General features: G+C 39.2%; 1 protein-coding gene across 4 annotated transcripts in view; it reads left to right on the top strand.

The window, feature by feature from the left end:
- The first annotated feature begins 6,302 nt into the window (after positions 1-6,302).
- The window catches only part of golm1.S (golgi membrane protein 1 S homeolog), a 38,969-nt gene continuing 24,261 nt past the window's right edge, over positions 6,303-21,010 (top strand). For 3 of the 4 annotated variants that reach the window (XM_041580158.1, XM_018243872.2, XM_018243871.2), the window contains exon 1: positions 6,915-6,956. In XM_041580158.1, the coding sequence (XP_041436092.1) occupies positions 6,930-6,956 (27 nt within the window). In that variant the 5' untranslated portion in view covers positions 6,915-6,929. Of the gene's footprint in view, positions 6,494-6,914; positions 6,957-21,010 lie in introns of those variants that run through there. The other variant, XM_018243873.2, reaches the window with a different exon arrangement.

Genomic DNA, 21,010 nt, shown 5'->3' with positions numbered 1-21,010 from the left:
AACTAAACACTACACCTATCATGAGGCTGCAGGTCTCAAGTTTTTTATGTGAAGACCAAGATGGGTGTTATAGTGACATGCACCTGCAAATGCTGTTAAGTCTAGTTAGCACACAGTTTAGTGCCGAGCATCAGTACCACACATTTCACTACCAAACATGCAGTGCTTTCTTTAATGCTACCAGTAACAATTGATAAATGGAGTGTATGCTAAATTTGGTTCCGTTCACTAAATATTTCAGAAAGTGAACTCCACTAATTTAGGGCACTAAAGGTTCATATACAGAAAAAGCTTTGCTGTAAAGTGCCCTTAATAATTTGGCAGGCAGTTATACATATCACATTTGAACAGCTCACCCGAAAGTGAAGGTGACCCGGGTGTAAAAAACGGGTCCCGCTCTTGGGTTCACAAATGTCTTAAACAGTATCAAAGGTAAAGCGACAGAAGGAACTCACCAGATCTAGCAGGTGGCCGGATGCATCGCCCCAAGCCCATAGCTATAGGTGGGTCACGATTAGTGAAAAGTATTAAATGAGCACTATGTATCCATCCGTAAAAGGTTAAAAAAGTAAACTTTATTTTAAACTTGTTAAAACCATCAATTCCCTGATGCGTTTCTTATCAACCGATACCTATGACTATGTATCTGTTGATAAGAAACGTGTCAGGAAATTGATAATTTTAACAAGTTTAAAATAAAGTTTACATTTTTAACCTTTACGGATGGATAAGGAGTGCTCTAGATTTGGAAATATATTCTGTTTACTTATAAAAAATAAAAATCTCTTAGACTATCTTATTTGCTCTTCCTCATACTTTCTCTTTTGGCCATGTCCCTGCTTGTCTGTGACACCACAGTCCTATTCTTTAATTTGCAAGCAGGCGGTTATATGTTTGTCTATAAGCATCCAACTGATTCCATCAACCACCTGACTGAAAATAGCTCACCCTTTGAAATAAGGATATATACTGTATATAAAAGAATACAGTTTTCCTCTGGCAAACTAAAGTAAACTTATAGCCCTTGATAAATATGCCTACTGATTTTTTATTTTCTATACCAGGGAAATCATATATGGAGTCACTTTCAATGCAATAGTATTATTTTGGGGAACAAACACTAGATGGCGGTATTGCAAAGAAAAAAAATTGCCATTAACAGTAATGAATTTACAGTAAAGGAAAACTGTTTATATGAATTGAAATCAACCAATATGCTTGGTGCAGTTGTGCTGTGCCTACTGCTGTTTTTTATTCACCAAAATGAATGCAACTGCACATACATATTGTCTTTATGGCATGGAAGTCCAGCTAGTGTCTTTTCCTTTGTTTGGTGTCCAAGGGAAGTTACCACCTGGTTAGGAGGTGGTGGTAGCGCCACAGCTCCACTGCATCAATAGGCACAGCCGTGGTTGATTCGGAACAGAAGGCAGGAAGGTCTGAGCAATGCAGAGCACAAGTATCCAGACGTACAAGGAGTTGACCGAGGGCGCAAATGACTGTGGGGTCGTTGCAGGGACAGTAAATGAGCAAACAGTAGGAGTTGGCAAGTTGAAGTTCGTGACAAAGTACCACTGTCAGTTGGACAGGGTTATAAGTAAAAATTAGATCCAATTCTGCAAGGTTTAATACCAAATCAAGTACCAGTGCAAGAATTAATCTTTGAAGGGGATATTGGCACCATCCATGCTTTGGAATCATACAGTGTCGGACTGGGACACCAGGGGCCCACCCAAAAACCTTAGACCAGGGGCCCACCAAAGAACCATAGACCAGGGGCTCACTCTCAGTACTATTATTATTCTTCTCCTCACTCAACCTCTAGTCTCCTATTCTCTACATACTATAATCTATTATTCCATCTATTTAGCCTCTTTGTTCTCAAAGAAATATGAAATGGCCATGAAATAGCCCACATATTTAGCAGCACAAGGGCCCCCTGACACCTGGGCCCACCGGGAGTTTTCCTGGTATCCCGGTGGGCCAGTCCGACACTGGAATCATAGGAAAGTTATTGTGGACATTACTAAAAATAGTGATAAGAACAAAACTAGTCAAGGGAGGATTACTTTGGCCAATGACCCTGGAATCAAGGTATAAATCTAGGTATTAAAAGAGGCCTTCAGTTTTGGGGGGTTATATAGGTGTGGACGTTGTTCACAGTGTTCAAATTGTCCTAGAAAGGTTTCCTCCTTTTAGGGGGACCCTCCTATGAATGTTAAAGGAACAGTAACACCAAAAATAAAAGTGTTTTAAAGTAATGAAAATATAATGGACTATTGCCCTGCACTGGTACAACTGTTGCATGAGCTTTGGAAACATTATTACAGTTTATATTAAGAAGCTGCTTTGTCATCATGGGAGCAGCCATTTAAAGTTGAGAAAGGAGAAAAGGCACAGGTTACACAGCAGATAACGGATAAGCTGTGTAGTATACAATGGGATTCTACAGATCTTATGTTATCTACTATGTACCCCATGCTTGAATAGCTGCCCCCATGGCTACACAGCAGCTTGTTTATATAAACTATAGTTGGGCTTCTGAAGCAAACACACCAGTTTCACCAGTGCAGGGCAACACTACATTATATTTTCATCACTTTAAAACAGTTTAAATGTTTGATGTTGACGTTCCTTTAAATGTTGTATATGTCTTTGAATGTAGTTGTAATATACAGTATGATATGTAAAAAGAAAAAGAGAAACATCCATTCATGCAACTCTCACAAGTAAAGCTGGACATAGACGCAAAGATTTGATAGATTTTAAGGCTGTGTGTGGAGTGTCCCAACATTTTTCACGCCACGTCAACCAGTCGTTGTAAAAACAGGTTAGAAAATTTCTGTTGGCTACCGATAATATCTCTGCATGTATTGCCGATCTGACGATATCAGTGAGAGACTGTCACCAGCTTTTGTCGGACATAACTTTTGTACGATTGCTGTCAGGGGCAGAACATCGTCTCATCTGTTCTTATACTACTTTATTTGATCTGAATGGTTAGTGGCAGGTCAAGAGATGGCACCGAACAATCGTTTTTCCGACAGGAAGGTAAATCTGCATGTCTATGGCCACCTTAACACCTGTTTTTAGGAGTTGCATAATACTTTGGTAATCCTATTTTACTAACCCCACATAATCAGCCCTCTGTGAGTTTCAGATTTCACCTCTCTGAAGAGTTACAATGTGCCATTGTGATTGGATTAGTGGAAGAGTTTACAGTATATGCCGAGGACTTCCCATACCAGTCGGTTGAACTGAAGAAGCTGCTCGGATGAGTAGTGAAACGTCTTCAATGATTACGCGGCAAGTCCAGTTGTTTTAGAATTACTTATACTAGATGTTTTCCTGGCTAATAGAAAAAAATCGGTAGAAAAAATCCCTACCTGTCAGCTCACAAGTGACTCCAGTGATGTCATCACAAGATTTTGTTCTGAAAATCTCAAGAGATTAAGGATGGAAAAATTTACCGGTTGATCTGCATGCCTAGCACAGTTAGGGAGTAGGTGTGACTGAGCTTTTGTTTGTGCTTGCAATCAGGGCCAAGAGACAAAGCAGCTGCTGATCCTGCTTGTCTGGTATGGGGGATCACCTGGATAGGTGATTTGGGGAGGCGTTATTGCAAGGGGTTATTGGCACAAAAATTATTACCATTATCAATGGTAGTTCCATTGAATTATTCAGGTAGGTGTTGGCTGAAACTTAAAAAAGTGTGAAGGTGTGATCCAGTCCTTATGTTACCATAGTAATTAGATCACACTTGCACACCCCTGTTTGATTGGATATTGTTGACTGTTTCGTTAAAGGGTGAAAGGCCTTGTATCCTTAGCTGCCTACCAAATAAACATGCCGTTCCTTCATACCAGAGGGCTACCTTCATTTTTATCACAGCTTAGACTGCAGCATTATGCCTTTATTGTATTTACACCAACTCTGGACCGGCTACAGATAAATTTGACTTTCACAACTCAAATTTTGAGTTGGTGGTTGATTGCATGTCATTTGTTCAACCTCATCTACTGTATAACTTTGAAACTGCAGTAAAAGGCAGCTACTGATTTTTTTTGCAAGGGGACCAATTAGGGTTGCCACCCGGCCGGTATTTTACCGGCCTAGCTGGTAAAACACCTGCCAAGGCCGGGGCTGGTATTACAAATTTACCGGCAATGTAGCTGCCGGTAAATTTGTAATACCCTTAAAAAGACCCCCTCGGCCAGCCCCCAATCCCTTGTAAAACTTACCTTGTCCTTCCTTTTCTTGTCCTGGCCGCGCCATGGCCCTGCCCCTTTGCGGCATAACCCTGCCCCCTTTGACATCACACCACGCCCCCTTTTTGTACCCGCCCCCACCAGCCGGAATTTTTTTTGGGAAAATGTGGCAACCCTAGGACCAATATATATCTGCATTATACTTTCAATATGTAAAATTTTCCATAAATAAAATATTTAGCATATCCCTTGCATATCATGTGAAAGTAGACCAATAAACATGGTTAAACGTTAGTCAATCATTAGTCCTGATTTCCAGTAATGTGGTTAAACTGAACCTTTTTTACAATTATGATGATAATAAGAGAGCGCCATGCATATTATTTTCAAAATAGTCTGGGCTTCATCTGAAATATTACTTAGTACTTAACCATGCAGTCTGTGGGCCCATCAGTTAGTAGCTCGTAATTCAACCCAGATTTCAGAATGTAGTGCACCCTGTGTGTTCAGACAGGTGAATTACTTTTGTCAATGATTATAATATGGGACATCTAAATCAGCTGTTTCTCCACCAGTGGAAAATCACTGTTGATGTACCATTAAACTTAGCCTACCCAAACAAAAAAATTGCTTCAACCTATGGCTGATGCCTTAAATAATATGCTATATGTGATTAAATGATTGTGGTGATATAGGGCACCAAGATCATACACAAAGGATAATTAGGGTTGCCACCTTATCCCTTTAAAACCGAACACATATTGAAACCAAAGCCTGCGTGGCTAATTAGCAATTCATTTAGATGCATGATGCATGGCTGCACATAAATCTGCAGCATGCATCTAAATGAACTGCTAATTAGCCATGCAGGCTGTGGATTCCATATGTGTTTGATTTTTAAGGGGTGAGGTGGCAACCCTAAAGATAATTGTAGAGATTTTTGTATTGTTAATAGCTATCTTCCCTTCAAGGGCATTATATATTAGGGATGCACCGAATCCAGGGTTCGTTCGGAATTCGGCCTTTTTCGGTAGGATATGGCTGAAGCCTTGTGCCTAGGCAACCAAATCAAAATCCTAATTTGCATATGCAAATTGGGAGGGAGGAAAATCATGTGAAGTAAAAAATGTTTTTCCCACTTTTTCCTTTCCCTCCCCTAATTTGCATATGCAAAGGATTCGGCACAATCCAAAATAGTGGATTCGGTGCATCCCTATATAAACTATCACCGAGCTAAAAACACCTTAGGGCAGAGACACATGTGGAGATTTGGGGAGATTCAGTTGCCCGTCAACAAATCGCCTCTTCTTCGACTACTTATCTCCCCAAACTGCCTCCCCAACAGCTACAATCAAAATGGCCGGTGGGATGGCAGTCAGAGCTCTACGTTTTCCGATGTTGTCCTAAGTTGCCTCACGAGGAAACTTCGGGTGACTTCACAAAACTAATTGCTCCGAGTGACATCCCACCAGCGGTTTAGATTCTACCCGGCGGGAAGGCATTGTGGGGAGATTAGTAGCCAGAAGAAGAGGTGATTTGTCGCTGGACTGCAATGTTATTTGTCTCTCCATATTCAGGGCTGACTATATGCCTACAAGGCACAAAACACATCGGGCCTTTGGCGGTGCCTATATATTTTCATTTTTGCCAATAAAAACTGTTTCTTCTGTGAGGCCCACTTATGTTTGGTTCCACAGCTTACAGTTATTTACAGTGTAACCCAACAGATGGCGACATTTCTTGGTGTTATTTCAGTTTTTGCTAACTTTTTTGCTCAATATAAATGTGAAGCAGTTGTAAAAGAAAAACGAAGTCGTTTTCCCCCAGAAAGTAGCAACATTATATTTATTGCCAGAAATCTGCACATTATCAGCCTCGCTAACTTTTTTTGTGTTTCCTCTCAAAGTTCTTACATATGAAACTCACTGGCTGCTTCTCTAGGGGCAGAAACAAGGGTTAATGAAGCCTAAGAAAAAAGCAAGCTAGAGAGATGAAAGACGCAGGGCTATGCGCTGAAGGGAGGGGTAAGAGAACTAGGAACACACCTACAGCTCTCCGTCCCCTCCCTCCTCCTTAGGGAAGGTGACTGATGGTTGCCCGGCAACCGGCATAAAGTGAAAAGCTCGGAGCAGAGTAACTTCCTGGAGTCTGGAACGTGAGGAAGAGAAGGGGTGTGTGTTAGTTAAGAATGAGGTGTCGGGTATAGGAAACGAGCTGGCAGCTAGTTAAAGGTAAACTGCTACTGGACGAAAACAAGCAGTGTGGCCTTTCATTTACAGCCCAAGGTGAGTGTGTGTATTTTTTTTGTATCCCGGAATAGAATGTGCATACTGTATTATATTCATTGCTATGAGAAGTCTACACACGGCACTTATATAGAGGATAAAGCGCTGCTGTCAGTTCTCCTAACAGCGCACCCTTTTCGGCCCACTCAAACTTGCCGGAGCTGTTGGCTTCTGTACACGTGACCTGCGCTGTCTTGCGCTCAATCTGCGCTGTTGTCGGACTACAAACTCCCGGAAACCTTCGTGTCGCAGCCTTGTCACTCTCTGTAACTTGAGTTATGCTGAACATATTCACCACATACTCCATTCCTTCCTTTTTTTCGTAGCAGCATAATGTGAACTTGTTTTATTCATTTCTTGGCACATAATGAAGTTTCAGGGGGGCAGTATCAGAAGAGGGGAATTGGTACCTATGTCCTAAAGAAGGTAGAACCTAATGCTTTCACAAACCAACAGAATAAGTGTAAGTCATTTGAGTTACTTTTATTGTAATTTAAAAGGGGGTCAAATGCGACTGCACCCTATATATTGTTTTATATGTGTGTCGGTTATTGGTTAATTCTGTAAATCAGATTACAACAGGTAAATTACCCTTCTGTTGGTTTGGTCCCATGTGGGTGCACAAGTTTGGCCTCTGATCCCCTTGTGTGACGACTCCCCCAATATACGTTAAATTTTTACTGTGTTATAGAATGGCCAATTCTAAGCAGCTTTTCAATTGAACTTTGTTTTTTTATTAAAGGGATACTGTCATGGAAAAACATGTTTTTTTTTTCAAAACGCATCAGTTAATAGTGTTGCTCCTGTAGAATTCTGCACTGAAATCCATTTCTCAAAAGAGCAAACAGATTTTTTTATATTCAATTTTGAAATCTGACATAGGGCTAGACATATTGTCAGTTTTCCAGCTGCCTCCAGTCATGTGACTTGTGCTCTGATAAACTTCAGTCATTCTTTACTGCTGCACTGCAAGTTGGATTGATATCACCCCCTCCCTTTCCCCTCAGCAGCCTAACAAAAGAACGATTGAAAGTAAACCAGATAGCAGCTCCCTAACACAAGATAACAGCTGCCTGCTAGATCTAGGAACAACACTCAATAGTAAAAGCCACTCACAACTCACAATATGTCTAACCCCATGTCAGATTTCAAAATTGAATATAAAAAAATCTGTTTCCTCTTTTGAGAACTGGATTTCAGTGCAGAAGTCTGCTGGAGTAGCATTATTAACTGATGTGTTTTGAAAAAAACATGTTTTTCCATTACAGTATCCCTTTAAGTATAGTTTTTTTTTATTTGTTAGCCTTCTTCTGGCTCTTTCCAGCTTTCAAAGGGGGGGTCACTGACCCCATCTAAAAACAAATGCTCTGTAAGGCTACAGATGTATTGTTATTGCTACTTTTTATTAATCATATTTCTATTCAGACCTCTCCTATTCATATTCCAGTCTCTTATTCAAACCAGACAGCTGAAACTGCAAACTGGAGAGCTGCTGCATAAAAAGCTAAATAAATAAACCACGAATAATACAAATGAAAACCAATTGCAAATTATTACAGAATATCATTCTACATCATGCTAAAAGTTAATATAAAGGTGAACAACATAAATAAATAAACCACGAATAATTAAAATGAAAACCAATTGCAAATTATTACAAAATATAACTACATCATGCTAAAAGTTAATTTAAAGGTGAACAACCCCTTTACATATAGGCTCCATACACATAAACAAATGGTCTGCCAGTGGCCATGGTTAACCTGTATTGGAGCTGGAACAATGCAAACTGAGGATAGAGATTAGTGTTATTAAGGTAAAGACAAATTATCTGAAAGAATCTGGACTCCTGACAGTCGTCTTCTGTGGAAAGGCAGTTTCTATGGCATTATATAAAGAATACTGAGCATTTTATTTCCTCTTTAAATGCGCATTGTCTTAGTAAGGTAAGACCAGTTAAACAGCATCTTCTGTATCGTCGCCAAACTACATTCCTAACACAAAATAGATACATATGCGTGTGAGCTCCGACTTTGCAAAGCAGCTAATGTTAAAATGCTAATGACTTGTGCTTCATTAGATTTGATGTCTTTAAAACAACTCCTGAGAATCTTTCATCTTGCTAAAATGACAATAACAAAGTGAATTCCTGTGGCCATGACCCAAGGCTACCCCAACTGACTTTAATGGGAAGGGCTTACAGCACCAGTACAGACAGTATTCAGCCTATAAATGCCCACTAGAGCTCTAAAGAACCAGTACTAACATATTCAGGCATTTCCTATTCAAGTTAAAAAGCCAGGCCAGGTAGTGGCTTCCTCTTGAACGGACTAAACTTTAGAATGCATATAATAAAACCCTTTCCTCCATCTTGTCACCTGCACTGTTCATGGAATTTCAATTTGACAGATGGTTGTAATGGCCTTGTTTATATTTGTATATGTTGATTATATACTTTTCAAGGCTTTTTTTCTCATTAAACGATCTAGCCTTACGTTAAAGGTAATTAAAGCCCTAAACTATTCTGGGAATATTTATCAAAGACTAAGAATAGAGTCCACCAGAGGGGAATTCTACAGCTTTCTACACACTTGTATAGGATTTTAGCGGCATATTTATTAAAAGGGTTCTCCAGAGGGAAGCTCCACAGCCCATTATCACTAAGGCAACACACAAAGAAGGTTGTCCTGTGTTCCTCAGTGTATATTTGGGTCATGTATGTATCTTTAGCTGTAAGCACTGAGCCAGTGCAGTGTCCAGTTAAAGCTAAACAGGAGGCAGTACAGGTATGGGATCCATTATCCAGAAACCCATTATCCAGAAAGATCCAAATTACAGAAAGGCTGTTTTCCATAGACTCCATTTTATCCAAATAATCCAAATTTAAAAAAAGATTTCCTTTTTCTCTGTAATAATAAAACAGTACCTTGTATGTATCAAAACTAAGATATAATTAATCCTTATTGGAAGCAGAACCAGCCTGATCATTTTCTACTAGACTTAATGTACAAAGATCCAAATTACAGAAAGATCCATTGTCCAGAAATACCCAGGTCCCAAGTATTCTGGATAACAGATCCTATACCTGTATCTATTAATTGCATAAGGCTACTTTATGAGATATATGTATATTATACACAAGAAACCGCAGCTGCTGTGCTGAATCCACACTAAAACAGTTACCGCTTTATTTGCCCTTTAAGGCTCTCATTTCCTTAATTGTGTTACTCAGCCTTTTCAAATTAGTTTATGCATATTTATTTACAAAAACAGTAACCTGGTATTTGAGCCAAGGCCTCTGTCAGAATTTAGTGAATTATTAATACCAACACAACGTGCTTTCAGCTCCTGTCAATGTTGGACTGCAGGCAGGCCCGGACTGGCAATCTGTGGGTTCTGGCAAATGGCAAAAGGGCTGCTATAAGGTGCCATAGAAAGTCAGTATTTAGTGGGGTCTGTTTGGGCCTCTTTGTGGGCTGATTGGGCCTCTGTGTACCTGAAATGCCAGGGCCTTTTTTAATTCTCAGTCCGGACCTGATTGCAGGGGTTGTTCCAAATAATCACCACTGATTGGAGCAAGATCAAGTAACAGGAAAGATTCAGTATTTACAGTAAAGGTAAAGCTACCCATATATGGACTGTCCCAGCTGCTGACAGAGATGTAGCTTGCTGGGACTAAAACACAGCCTTAACTGATATGTGAAAGCATATTTATCAAAATATGATATCATATTTATGAAATATGTATCAATGTTGCAAGTACAAATCCCAAAGTTAAGTCTGTGTAGAAATGGTGAAATGTTTTTTTTTTTTTTTTTCAGAATCATTCTTTATAGTCCCAGTCTTCCTATGCACTCACACATATATATATATATATATATATATATATATATATATATATATATATATATATATATCTAGTATATCAGCCAAAGAACCGCACCAACCAGGACTTGGTATAAAGTTTCAAAATACAAAATTTATTTTCAACGTTTCAGCTCCATAACTGTAGCCGTCTTCAGGAACCAAGGAACTGAAGACGGCTCCAGTTATGGAGCTGAAACATTGAAAATAAATTTTGTATTTTGAAACTTTATACCAAGTCCTGGTAGGTGCGGTTCTTTGGCTGATATACAATGTAATTTATTTTTGAACCAGCACACGGGCATTTGATTTTTTCGCCGTGTGCACTCGATGCAAAGCTTGGAGTGCTGTCAATATTTGTAGAATGGATTTATTTATATATATATATATATATATATATATATATATATATATATATATATATATATATATATATATAAAATATAGGCATTATTTTTTTTCCCTTTGGTTGAGCTAAAATTTCATTATACTGCAAAAAACTTCAAATGTTTTTTTTTTCTCTTCTGATTGCCTTTAATCAAACTTACTTAATATGCTGCCTTTATGCTAGACAGTAACATGAGAATTATAACAGCAACTGAGTAGTTGCAGTGGTTTGGCATTCTGTGTGACAGTACGACAGAGAGCTATTGTAGCACATAGCAATTGGATACACCAGTATGTTCCATTGAGTATAATGGGGTATTTCATCAGTTACTTTTAAAGGGAAATGATGTAATGGCAAGCTGGTTCTCTCTGAGCATTTTGTTTGTGTATTGTGTAAGTTAAATCATTTTCTTTACTAAACCCAAGACACTTGCAGTATATTCTTTTCAATGTTCTTGTGGATGAAAATATTCTCTGTTTCCTATTCAACTGTGGAGGAGAGTGCTTCTCTCTTTTCCCTAAACTAAGAGAATGTTGCATTATAGTTGGGTGTGCACACATTTGTAAGGTCTAAAGAAAGGTGTTTTGGAAGTAATGTGAGAGGAATGGGGCAGTACCTCAGGGGAATAGCTGCCCTGAGGTGCTGGGTTCTAGGTTTTATTCCAAGCAGGCAACTGCCTGCCCAGAGTTTGCATGTTCTTCCAGTGCTTGACTGCAGAGCCAGGCCAACTGAGACTAGTATGCAGATCTAAGCTGGCTATTCAGACCCTTCAGACAGATTTCCCAGCTGTGTATAGGCCCTGCCCAGCCAGCCCTCTGATAAATATCTGGTCAAAAATTGTGGCCAGCATGGACAGAATTGCTTGTTAATGGGGTCCTCTTCCAAAAGGGCTGCATTGCTGCCTTTAATAAAGGATCAACCCAATTTGGTCCACCCCAAAGTGTATGGGTAAATAAATTGGGCAAGTATATGCTTGTTTGGTGACCTTGACAAACGAGCAAATCTTTACATGTATGATAAGCATTGGTATATAATCAATGTCCCTCTTCAGGGACCTTTCTTTTCGCCTGAGACGTCTTTCAGATGCTAACCCCCCCTCACAACAGGCGACTTAAAGGAGAACTAAAGCACAACCAAAAAAGTTGGTTACAAACGTTGTACATTATGTTTTGGGCTGCTGCACCAGTCCAAGACAACCACAGCCCTTTAGCAGAGAAGATCTGTGCCTCCAAAGATACCCCAGTAGCTCCCCATCTTCTTCTCTGCTGATTCACTGCTCATGCTCTGTGCTGCTGTCACTTACTCACAATAAACAGTACACATAGAATATAAATATCACAATATATAAGGCTGATTAGTAATTAATACAGATATCTACATATCAGTACAGAACCAGTGCAATTAGCATCAAATAATCAGCCCTGTAGCTTATATTACAGACCAACCATCTCATTTTCTGCTGGATAATTTGTGACGACCCCTAAGCTTAGCTTCTCAGCAGCTGGTCAGAGCCCACTGAGCATGTCGGTGTCTTTGCAAGATGGTGACTTCCTGTGGATCATTGCTGCTATTGAGAAACAGAAACTTTAGGCTGGTGCACACACACACACACACACACACACACATAGCATTTTTAGCCATATTCATTTTTAGGATTTAGTTCTCCTTTAAAAATCAGAATTTCAGTAGTTCTTTGTTACCAGGAGTGGCTTTTTGCTGCCCCTAGTAACCCGTGGGCTGCTGCCTCCTGAGGCTAGTTTCTCAATTTACCTCATGGCAGCCGGGTCCCTGTCCCTCTTTTGTTATGTCCTATGTAACTTTAGCAGTGACTTGTATTTATCTAGCAGTGTATAAATGTTGTACTGTACTTCCAAACACTTACCTGCTGGCGGCTTCTTGAGTGTGTGACCGCGGTCACAAACTCAGGAAGTGGCCAGCAGGTGCGAGGTCTGTATAGACGTCCCAGGAGTGACAGGCAAGACCGAGCCACAGCAAGATAATTCATCATGGTCTTTACTGCGGTCACACACTCAAGACAAGAGAGGGAAGATCAGCATGGAGCTTCAGAAACAGAAGTCACATTAAGCAGATGAGAACACTAGCATTTAATAGGGCTATTCAGTGTTTAATTTATTTCAAAGTAGGCCTACACATACACACTGTACTTCTGTTGGTCGTATTCTGTTGTTGTAACAGTTAAAATTAAAAAAAGGTTAAAACTTTTAAAAGTTTATAAGCTGTGTTAAGTTTTGCGGCTCCAGACTATTTTTCTTTAGCGGAAGAGGGGGCAAAATGGCTCTTTTGATAGTAAAGGTTGCTGACCCCTGAATTAGGGGATGTAAAATTGAGGTTCTACTGTAATACATGCTAGAGTTCTACAAATGTTCTCCGAAATGTATCAACTAATGTAGCAAATTGTAACAGTTTAGCATGTGCCCCTGGATTCCTGAGCTTCCAGACTGAAACACCAGACAGACCAGAGTTCAATATCAAGAAAATGTCAAATATAAAAAAAATAGAAGGAGAAGAGTAGATGTCAAATTGAGCTTTTGCCATTACCCTAACATAGTTTATGTAAATAAACTATGATGGTGTCATTCAAGTTTCGTTATGGCTGAAGGCACATATTTGCATCGAAGATAACAGATTAGCTGTTTAGCTCAGTAGTGCACAGGTTAATTCTAAGCATTTTGTATAAGCAGCAATTTGTAGCTCACTTGGCAGGTAAATGCTAGAAATCATCTTCAGTCAGGTGAACTTGCTTCTTTGGCTTTTGCTTCTCAGAAATGCCAAGAACATGAGACAAGTCAAATGTGCTTTATGATAAAATTGTAGCTCTGTGAGAATACAATTTTACTGGTACTTTGTATAACTCTTTCTGTTTAGGCCCTGTCCTATTCATATTCCAGTGTGTCGATTATACCACAGCCTGGTCATTAAGGTAAATTGGATGTCAAAATGTCACTGGAGAGCTGCTGAACAAAAACCTAAATAATTCAAAAACTACAAAACAAAATGAAGAGCAATACCATATTATCTGAGAATATCACTGTTTACCCCTTTAACCCTGGTGCCCAGATTATCAGATGAGAGGGCACTTTCAACATGAAGGAATGTCAGCCAGCAGGCTGGCTTGTTTTGGACAAAATGCTCAATGCATGGCAGGCCAATCTGTCTTGTACCTTGAACGTTGTCCCATAATGGTTGAATAGAAACGAATAGCACACAGCTTTATATATGTTTGTTCTAGTGAGAAATGTACAGAATACATCTTGTGCTTTCCATTTAAGCTGTGTACTGACAGCTGTGTACTGTGTTGTGAACTGACAGATGGCTCTTATTCATTCCTGTCACCCAGAGCAGGAACTAGGGGTAGGCAGCAGAGGCACCTGAAGGGATGCAATGATGGGGGACGCTGGACAGGTAGCTTTTGAAGAGTCTTGTGCCTACCTTTAGTCTGGGCTCTCTTGCTGCTGCTACCCCTAGTTCCTGAAAAAGAAATACCATTCGCTTCAATACACGTGCAGAGCTGAATTGTCAGATATACAGATAGAAACAATAGAATTATACCTGTTTCTGACAATTCGGCACAATGTTTGGGTGCCGTCATACTCACCCGATCAAAATTTTCCGATCAGCCTGATCGACGAGCTGACTGATATCTAAGTCTTCTGCCATTTTCCTACCATACACGCAGTGAATATCGTACGAAAATTCCTTTTTGTACAATATTATCTGTGCGCCTATGGCCAGTTAGTCCTGGTGTAAATACAGTTGCAGACATTTCCAGATATTTTCACTGAGCTGGTGTGTCACTCTAACTTGCTCCAAATAGGTTCACGGTATGACACGGTTTCCATTTATATATTACTATAAATACACTGGCTGTTGTATTTCCAGTTTAATAACAATATCTAGCTTGGTAAGGCAATGGGTATGTAATTAGTAATTAATCTGCCATCAAGAAAAAATATTATCCATGATTTCTGTAATGTATACATATAGCACTAAAGCTGCCAAACCTGTAATGACCCAAATGATTTTGCAGAGCAGTTTGCTTGGCAGTGACGTAACTAGATGTTACTGGGCTCCAGTTCAAGATGGATACCCATTTTTATAGTCTAATAATAACAAGGAAATTAATTTCAGTGCACCTGATAAACCTGTTTTTGTGGATTCTTAACATTACACTGTATTGAGCAGTAAGTCTCTTCTGTTGCTTTGCTATATAATAACTCCAGCACCACTCCGATAGGTGAATAAAACGTTTATTTGTGCCATCAGCAAAGCAACGTTTCGGGCTATACCAGCCCTTTATTAAGCCAAGTGTACTGTGTAACAAGCATGCTTAAATGTGTAGTATAAAGGGAGGGATTACAAACTAGCTCCCATCTCCCAATGATATCCCAATATATCAATACATTGTAGCAGGTCTCCCAAAACACCATAATATATTTTTAGTAGTCCATCAAATGTCCATGTGACTTATAATTGTAACACATTTTTATATTTGTAACACATTGTGTGTGTTTATTTTTAGAGAGAGAGAGAGAGAGAGAGAGAGAGAGAGAGAGAGAGAGAGAGAGAGAGAGAGAGAGAGAGAGAGAGAGAGAGAGAGAGAGAGAGAAATACTTGCCGTCACTGCACTCACCACTCATTTGCGTCAAGGCTGGGTGCTAACCAAAAAATTATAAAGTCCAGTAGATGAAAGCACTCACAGCTCCATTGTAGAGTTAAAGTTTAAAAGGTTTCTTTATTGAACCCACATCAGATCAACGCGTTTCAACCCCCACAGGGCCGTCATCAGGATAGTGCAACCAAGTGAAACACCCATTTTAACTAGTGATAATCCAATCAGTGATGTGTGATCGATTATCACTAGTTAAAATGGGTGTTTCACTTGGTTGCACTATCCTGATGACGGCCCTGTGGGGGTTGAAACGCTCAATGCCTGGAGTTCTGGATGTCTACAGTTGTCAGGACACCAGCAAATCCCAGGGTAAGAGCAGAAAAATTCATATTTTTGTATCCAAAATGACCCAAGTGATTTTGCAGAGCAGTTTGCTTGGTAGTGCTGTAACTAGATGTTACTGGGCCCCAGTCCAAGATGGATACCCATTTTCTTTTATAGTCTAATAATAACAAGGCAATGAATTTCAGTGCACCTGATAAACCTGTTTTTGTGGATTCTTGACATTGCACTGTATTGAGCAGTAAGTCTCTTCTGTTGCTTTGCTGATGCTTTGAATGATGCTTTGAATGAAATCTACCCAATGGAATAGAAATAGATTTTTTGGCCATAAAGAAGATTTATATGGCCACATGTGTTGGTGGCTAAATTGTACAATATCCAACGGTTGTGATTGAACCCACTGCTGGGGGTGTGATTGAACCCTTGGGGTTCACCAAAGTACAAAAGCTAATCGTGGGTGGAATGGCAGGAAAATGTTTTCAGTGCATGCATTGGAAGAGAGCCATCCTATGTTGCCTCTAAGTAGTCTGCACACAAATTTTGAGCCCAGCACACAACAAATTGTTGGGTACACAAAGAATTTTGCACTTGATTCTGAAGGGTAATGCAGAATGTGCACTCATGCCCAGCTCTGGCTAGTTATGCCACTGCTGGATCATCCTCCTCTGCCTATGTACAAAATGCAGGCAGAGGAAAGCAAATGCGCTGTAATGTGGTCCATCTTGTAGCTCCATTATGCGTGGAGCAGATATTAGAGCATATGCCGGTTGTTTTTCCACTGCACCACACAGGCTAATACCATGCCTGTCAAAGGAGCTACAGGAAGGCATGCATGATGGTAGATTTGCATTCCTCAGTGGGAGAAGGAAATGCAGCCATTTGTATTTGTGTCCTTGGTCTTAGACCTATAGGCCAGAGTCAGAGTAAATTTCCCTTTATTTTCTTTATGTTCCAGTAAAAAGGATGTTCCTCTCCACTTCATAGATCCCTTTAGTTGGACAAAAACGTTAGTCCTCATTTCACATTACAGTGAGGTGGGGGGGGGGTTGAGGATGTCAGAGGTGAAACTGTTGTATGTCTGTTGATTAATTAATTAGAATATAAACAAGGTGTTGGTGTGTGTGTACATTTAGCATGAGAAATAAAGCAAAGTGTTTCTATCAAAGTAGCTCAGTTTACCTCTATACTGGCATTTGTATTGGGTAAATATCCTATTTATATGACCAGTTCCTGCTTTGTGTGTTTGCTTACTAACAGCAGGAAAAACAGGTTTACAGAATACACAGAGAAATGTACACCAGTCAGGTCATTGATCAGTCCCAATAGGGCGTTTGCAATCCTGCCCAATGTCTGATGTGATTTTTATATCAGCCCAGGTAAAATTTGGCTAATCATTAGTCTTAGGCATTAATTTTGGCCATATTAACACGAACTGGCAGACATTGATGGCCCACAATCAACTAAAAAGGCCACATAATCCTATTTTTCACACCTAAATCGGTTTGGTGTGCAAATAAATCGTATTGCTTCCTGCACCCACTGTGACTACCTATATCCTTCATTGTTTCCCTGCTGGGTGGGTGTGAATTGCTTCTTGAATGAGTATATGAAAACCTGTTAACAGTCACCAGTGTAAACTGTCAATTAACTTTGCCAATTGCAAACAAACCATATGCACCTCCTTCAGAGAGATTTTTTTTTATTTAAAGCATTGACGTTAGTAGCCCAGCTGTTAAAACAGCAATGCCCATTATTCCTTTGCATCTTTGCAACACTGGATTATGCTGATTCAAAAACAATTGAATGGTAAATTGCAGCACATACAGTACATAATTGCAGGTCCTCTCATGCTCCGTCTCCACTGAATAACAAACTACAAGATTGCAATCTCTATAGATCAGGTACCTCTAAGCACGCAAAACTTTATGATTTATTGCAGTGTTTGCCCACCCTGTGTGTACTTTTACTACAGGCATGGGACCTGTTATCCAGAATGCTCGGGACCTGGGCTTTCTGTAATTTAGATCTTCATACAATAAGTCTACTAGAAAGTGTACTTTAATGTAAACATTAAATAAACCCAATAGGCTGGTTTTGCTTCCAATAGTGATTAATTACCGTATGTCTTAGTTGGGATCAAGTACAAGGTACTGTTTTATTATCACAGAGAAAAAATTTTGGATTATTTGGATAAAATGGTGTCTATTGGAGACAGTTACTTTACACTGTGAGCCTAAAGCTAATGGCACAATAGGAGTTTTAACTACAGGTATGGGACCTGTTATCCAGAATGCTCGGGACCTGGGGTTTTCCGGATAATGGATCTTTCCGTAATTTGGGTCTTCATGCCTTATGTCTACTAGAAATTAATTTAAACACTAAATAAACCCAATAGGCTGGTTGTGCATCCAATGATTAATTATCCAAGGATTAATTATATCTCAGTTGGGATCAAGTACAAGCTACGGTTTTATTATTACAGAGAAAAAGGAAATCGATTTTAAAAATTTGGATTATTTGGATAAAATGGAGTCTATGGGAGACAGGCATTCCGTAATTCGGAGCTTTCTGGATAATGGGTTTCCGGAGAACATTCTGGATAAGGGGTTTCTAGATAACCGATCCTATACCTGTAGTCTATGTACAGTGCAGTACAGAAACCTGGCTATTTAGTGTATACCAGATAGGAATCCTCTACCAAGAAAATAGCCTGATAATTGTCTGTATAAGCACACTAAATATATTGCTTTAGGGTTTGGCCAACAACTCTTTTGTATCTTCTTCTTTATATTGGTGCTGTTTATCACAAGAGCATCCCCAGTCAACTACAAAAATTCTAATAAAGATTTTACTGGATGTATGCTAAGGATTATGCTGCTGATTTTTGAGAAATACTGTGATCCTGTTGAATGTACTAGCAGTTACGCAGGGTTTATACAAACTTGAAAAGTTGAACTTGATGGACGTGTGTGTCTTTTTTCAACCTTACTTACTATGTTACTATAACGGATCTGTATATAATGAAAAGAGTACAGGTGAAGGGTGAGTTTATTATTTGGGAAGGCTAAATGTGGGCATATATGCACTAATTTTAAGAGGACCTAAACCCACAAAAAATAAATAGATTTAATTTTGCTTACAGTGGTCCCCTGAGCCCCTTTTGCAATTTAAATAGTAAAACATTGTGAAATAATAATGCTCATGGACACACCATGACTTAAGTTTTTATTTTCGAGGATTAGACCCCCTTTAACTACTACTAATTGAACTGGCTCAAATACTGTTGTTATTCACATCACCAGATTATTTGAAATGGAAGTTTACATTCATATTAACTTTTCTAGTTCTAAAAAGCTTATTTTAATGGAGAAGGTGATGAAAGCAAGATTGTTCTTTTTGGGTCTAGGGGCCACAGACAGTTTGTCAGACGACCCCCAAATACTGATGTGAAACATGGTGGCACAAGCATCATGATATGGGGATGTTTCTCATACTATGGTGTTGAGCCTATTTATCACATACCAGGGATCATGGATCAGTTTCAATACATCAAAATACTTGGAGAGGTCATGTTGCCTTATGCCTGAAGATAAAATGCCATTGAAATGGGTGGTTCAACAAGACAAACACATAACAATAAACAAGCAAAATCTTGGTTCCAGACCAACAAGATTGATGTTATGGAGTGGCCAGCCCAATCCCTGGACATTAATCCAAAAGAAAACTTGCGGGGTGACATCAAAAATGCTGTTTCTGCAAAAAAAAAAGAATTGTGGAATGTAACAGAAGTTGGTCGACTCCATGTAACACTGATGTGCAGCAGTTCTCAGAAACGCAACTAAATATTAGTTCAGTTATTCAAAGGAAAGCTATACCTTGAAACATTTTTTCAGTTTATACTGATATAGTGAATGTTTGAGTTTGTAAAGAAGAATGCAGACAGCACTATTTTTTGGAACAGCCTTATATTCCGTTTTCTTCACTCTCTGTAAAGGAATAACACAAATTTGATTTGACATTTTTCTTTATGTTTCCAATGTGTTCCCAATGTATTTATGGTATGGGTTTTGAACTTTATTCGCTTTTTTTAAACACACAGCTATTATTCTCAACATAACTGTAAATGATTAGTTACCAGTAATAAAAGTGAAAAAGCTAGTGTCAAGCCATGCACTACACGATTCCATCCACATGGATTTGGTTTAAAAAAGGGGCAAATCCCTGTTTAGGTTTGATCAAACAGAGAGAACAGTACAGCGTAAAAGCAAAATGTTAGAGCTGAACTACACAAGATACTGTGGTCAGATAGACTTATCTGCACAAATTCTGATCTTCAATCATGTTGTGTAAAATCTGGTAAAATAAGGTTGAATAGTTTTTTGTTTACATGTCTTTACATCCGACAGTATGTATTCAATTGAGAAACAGACGTCTGTTTAAAGGGATCCTGTCATAGGAAAACATGTTTTTTTCAAAACACATCAGTTAATAGTGCTACTCCAGCAGAATTCTGCACTGAAATCCATTTCTTAAAAGAGCAAACAGATTTTTTATTATTCCATTTTGAAATCTGACATGGGGCTAGACATTTTGTCAATTTCCCAGCTCTCCCTGGTCATGTGACTTGTGCCTGCACTTTAGGAGAGAAATGCTTTCTGGCAGGCTGCTGTTTTTCCTTCTCAATGTAACTGAATGTGTCTCAGTGAGACATGGGTTTTTACTATTGAGTGTTGTTCTTAGATCTACCAGGCAGCTGTTATCTTGTGTTAGGGAGCTGCTATCTGGTTACCTTCCCATTGTTCTTTTGTTTGGCTGCTGGGGGGGAAAGGGAGGGGGTGATATCACTCCAACTTGCAGTACAGCAGTAAAGAGTGATTGAAGTTTATCAGAGCACAAGTCACATGACTTGGGGCAGCTGGGAAATTGACAATATGTCTAGCCCTATGTCAGATTTCAAAATTGAATATAAAAAAAATCTGTTTGCTCTTTTGAGAAATGGATTTCAGTGCAGAATTCTGCTGGAGCAGCACTATTAACTGATTCATTTTGAATTTTTTTTTTTTTTCCATGACAGTATCCCTTTAAATTCATGTTGTTGAATGTGGCAGTGCTCAGTACTACATTCAGGCTTGGCAAATGCAGCAGTTTGCATAAAATAGCTGTCAATTGGAACAGTGCAGATGCAAATGTCTTGTGCTATTTGTGTTTAAACATTTCTAAATCTGTCACCCAGTCTATGCTAGTATTGACAGAAGAGCAGGTTCCCACAATGCTACAAAGGCTTTATAAAGAT

This window comes from Xenopus laevis, chromosome 1S (assembly GCF_017654675.1).
Source record: "Xenopus laevis strain J_2021 chromosome 1S, Xenopus_laevis_v10.1, whole genome shotgun sequence".
Taxonomy (NCBI): domain Eukaryota; kingdom Metazoa; phylum Chordata; class Amphibia; order Anura; family Pipidae; genus Xenopus; species Xenopus laevis.
This window is presented reverse-complemented; position numbering and strand designations above follow the sequence as displayed.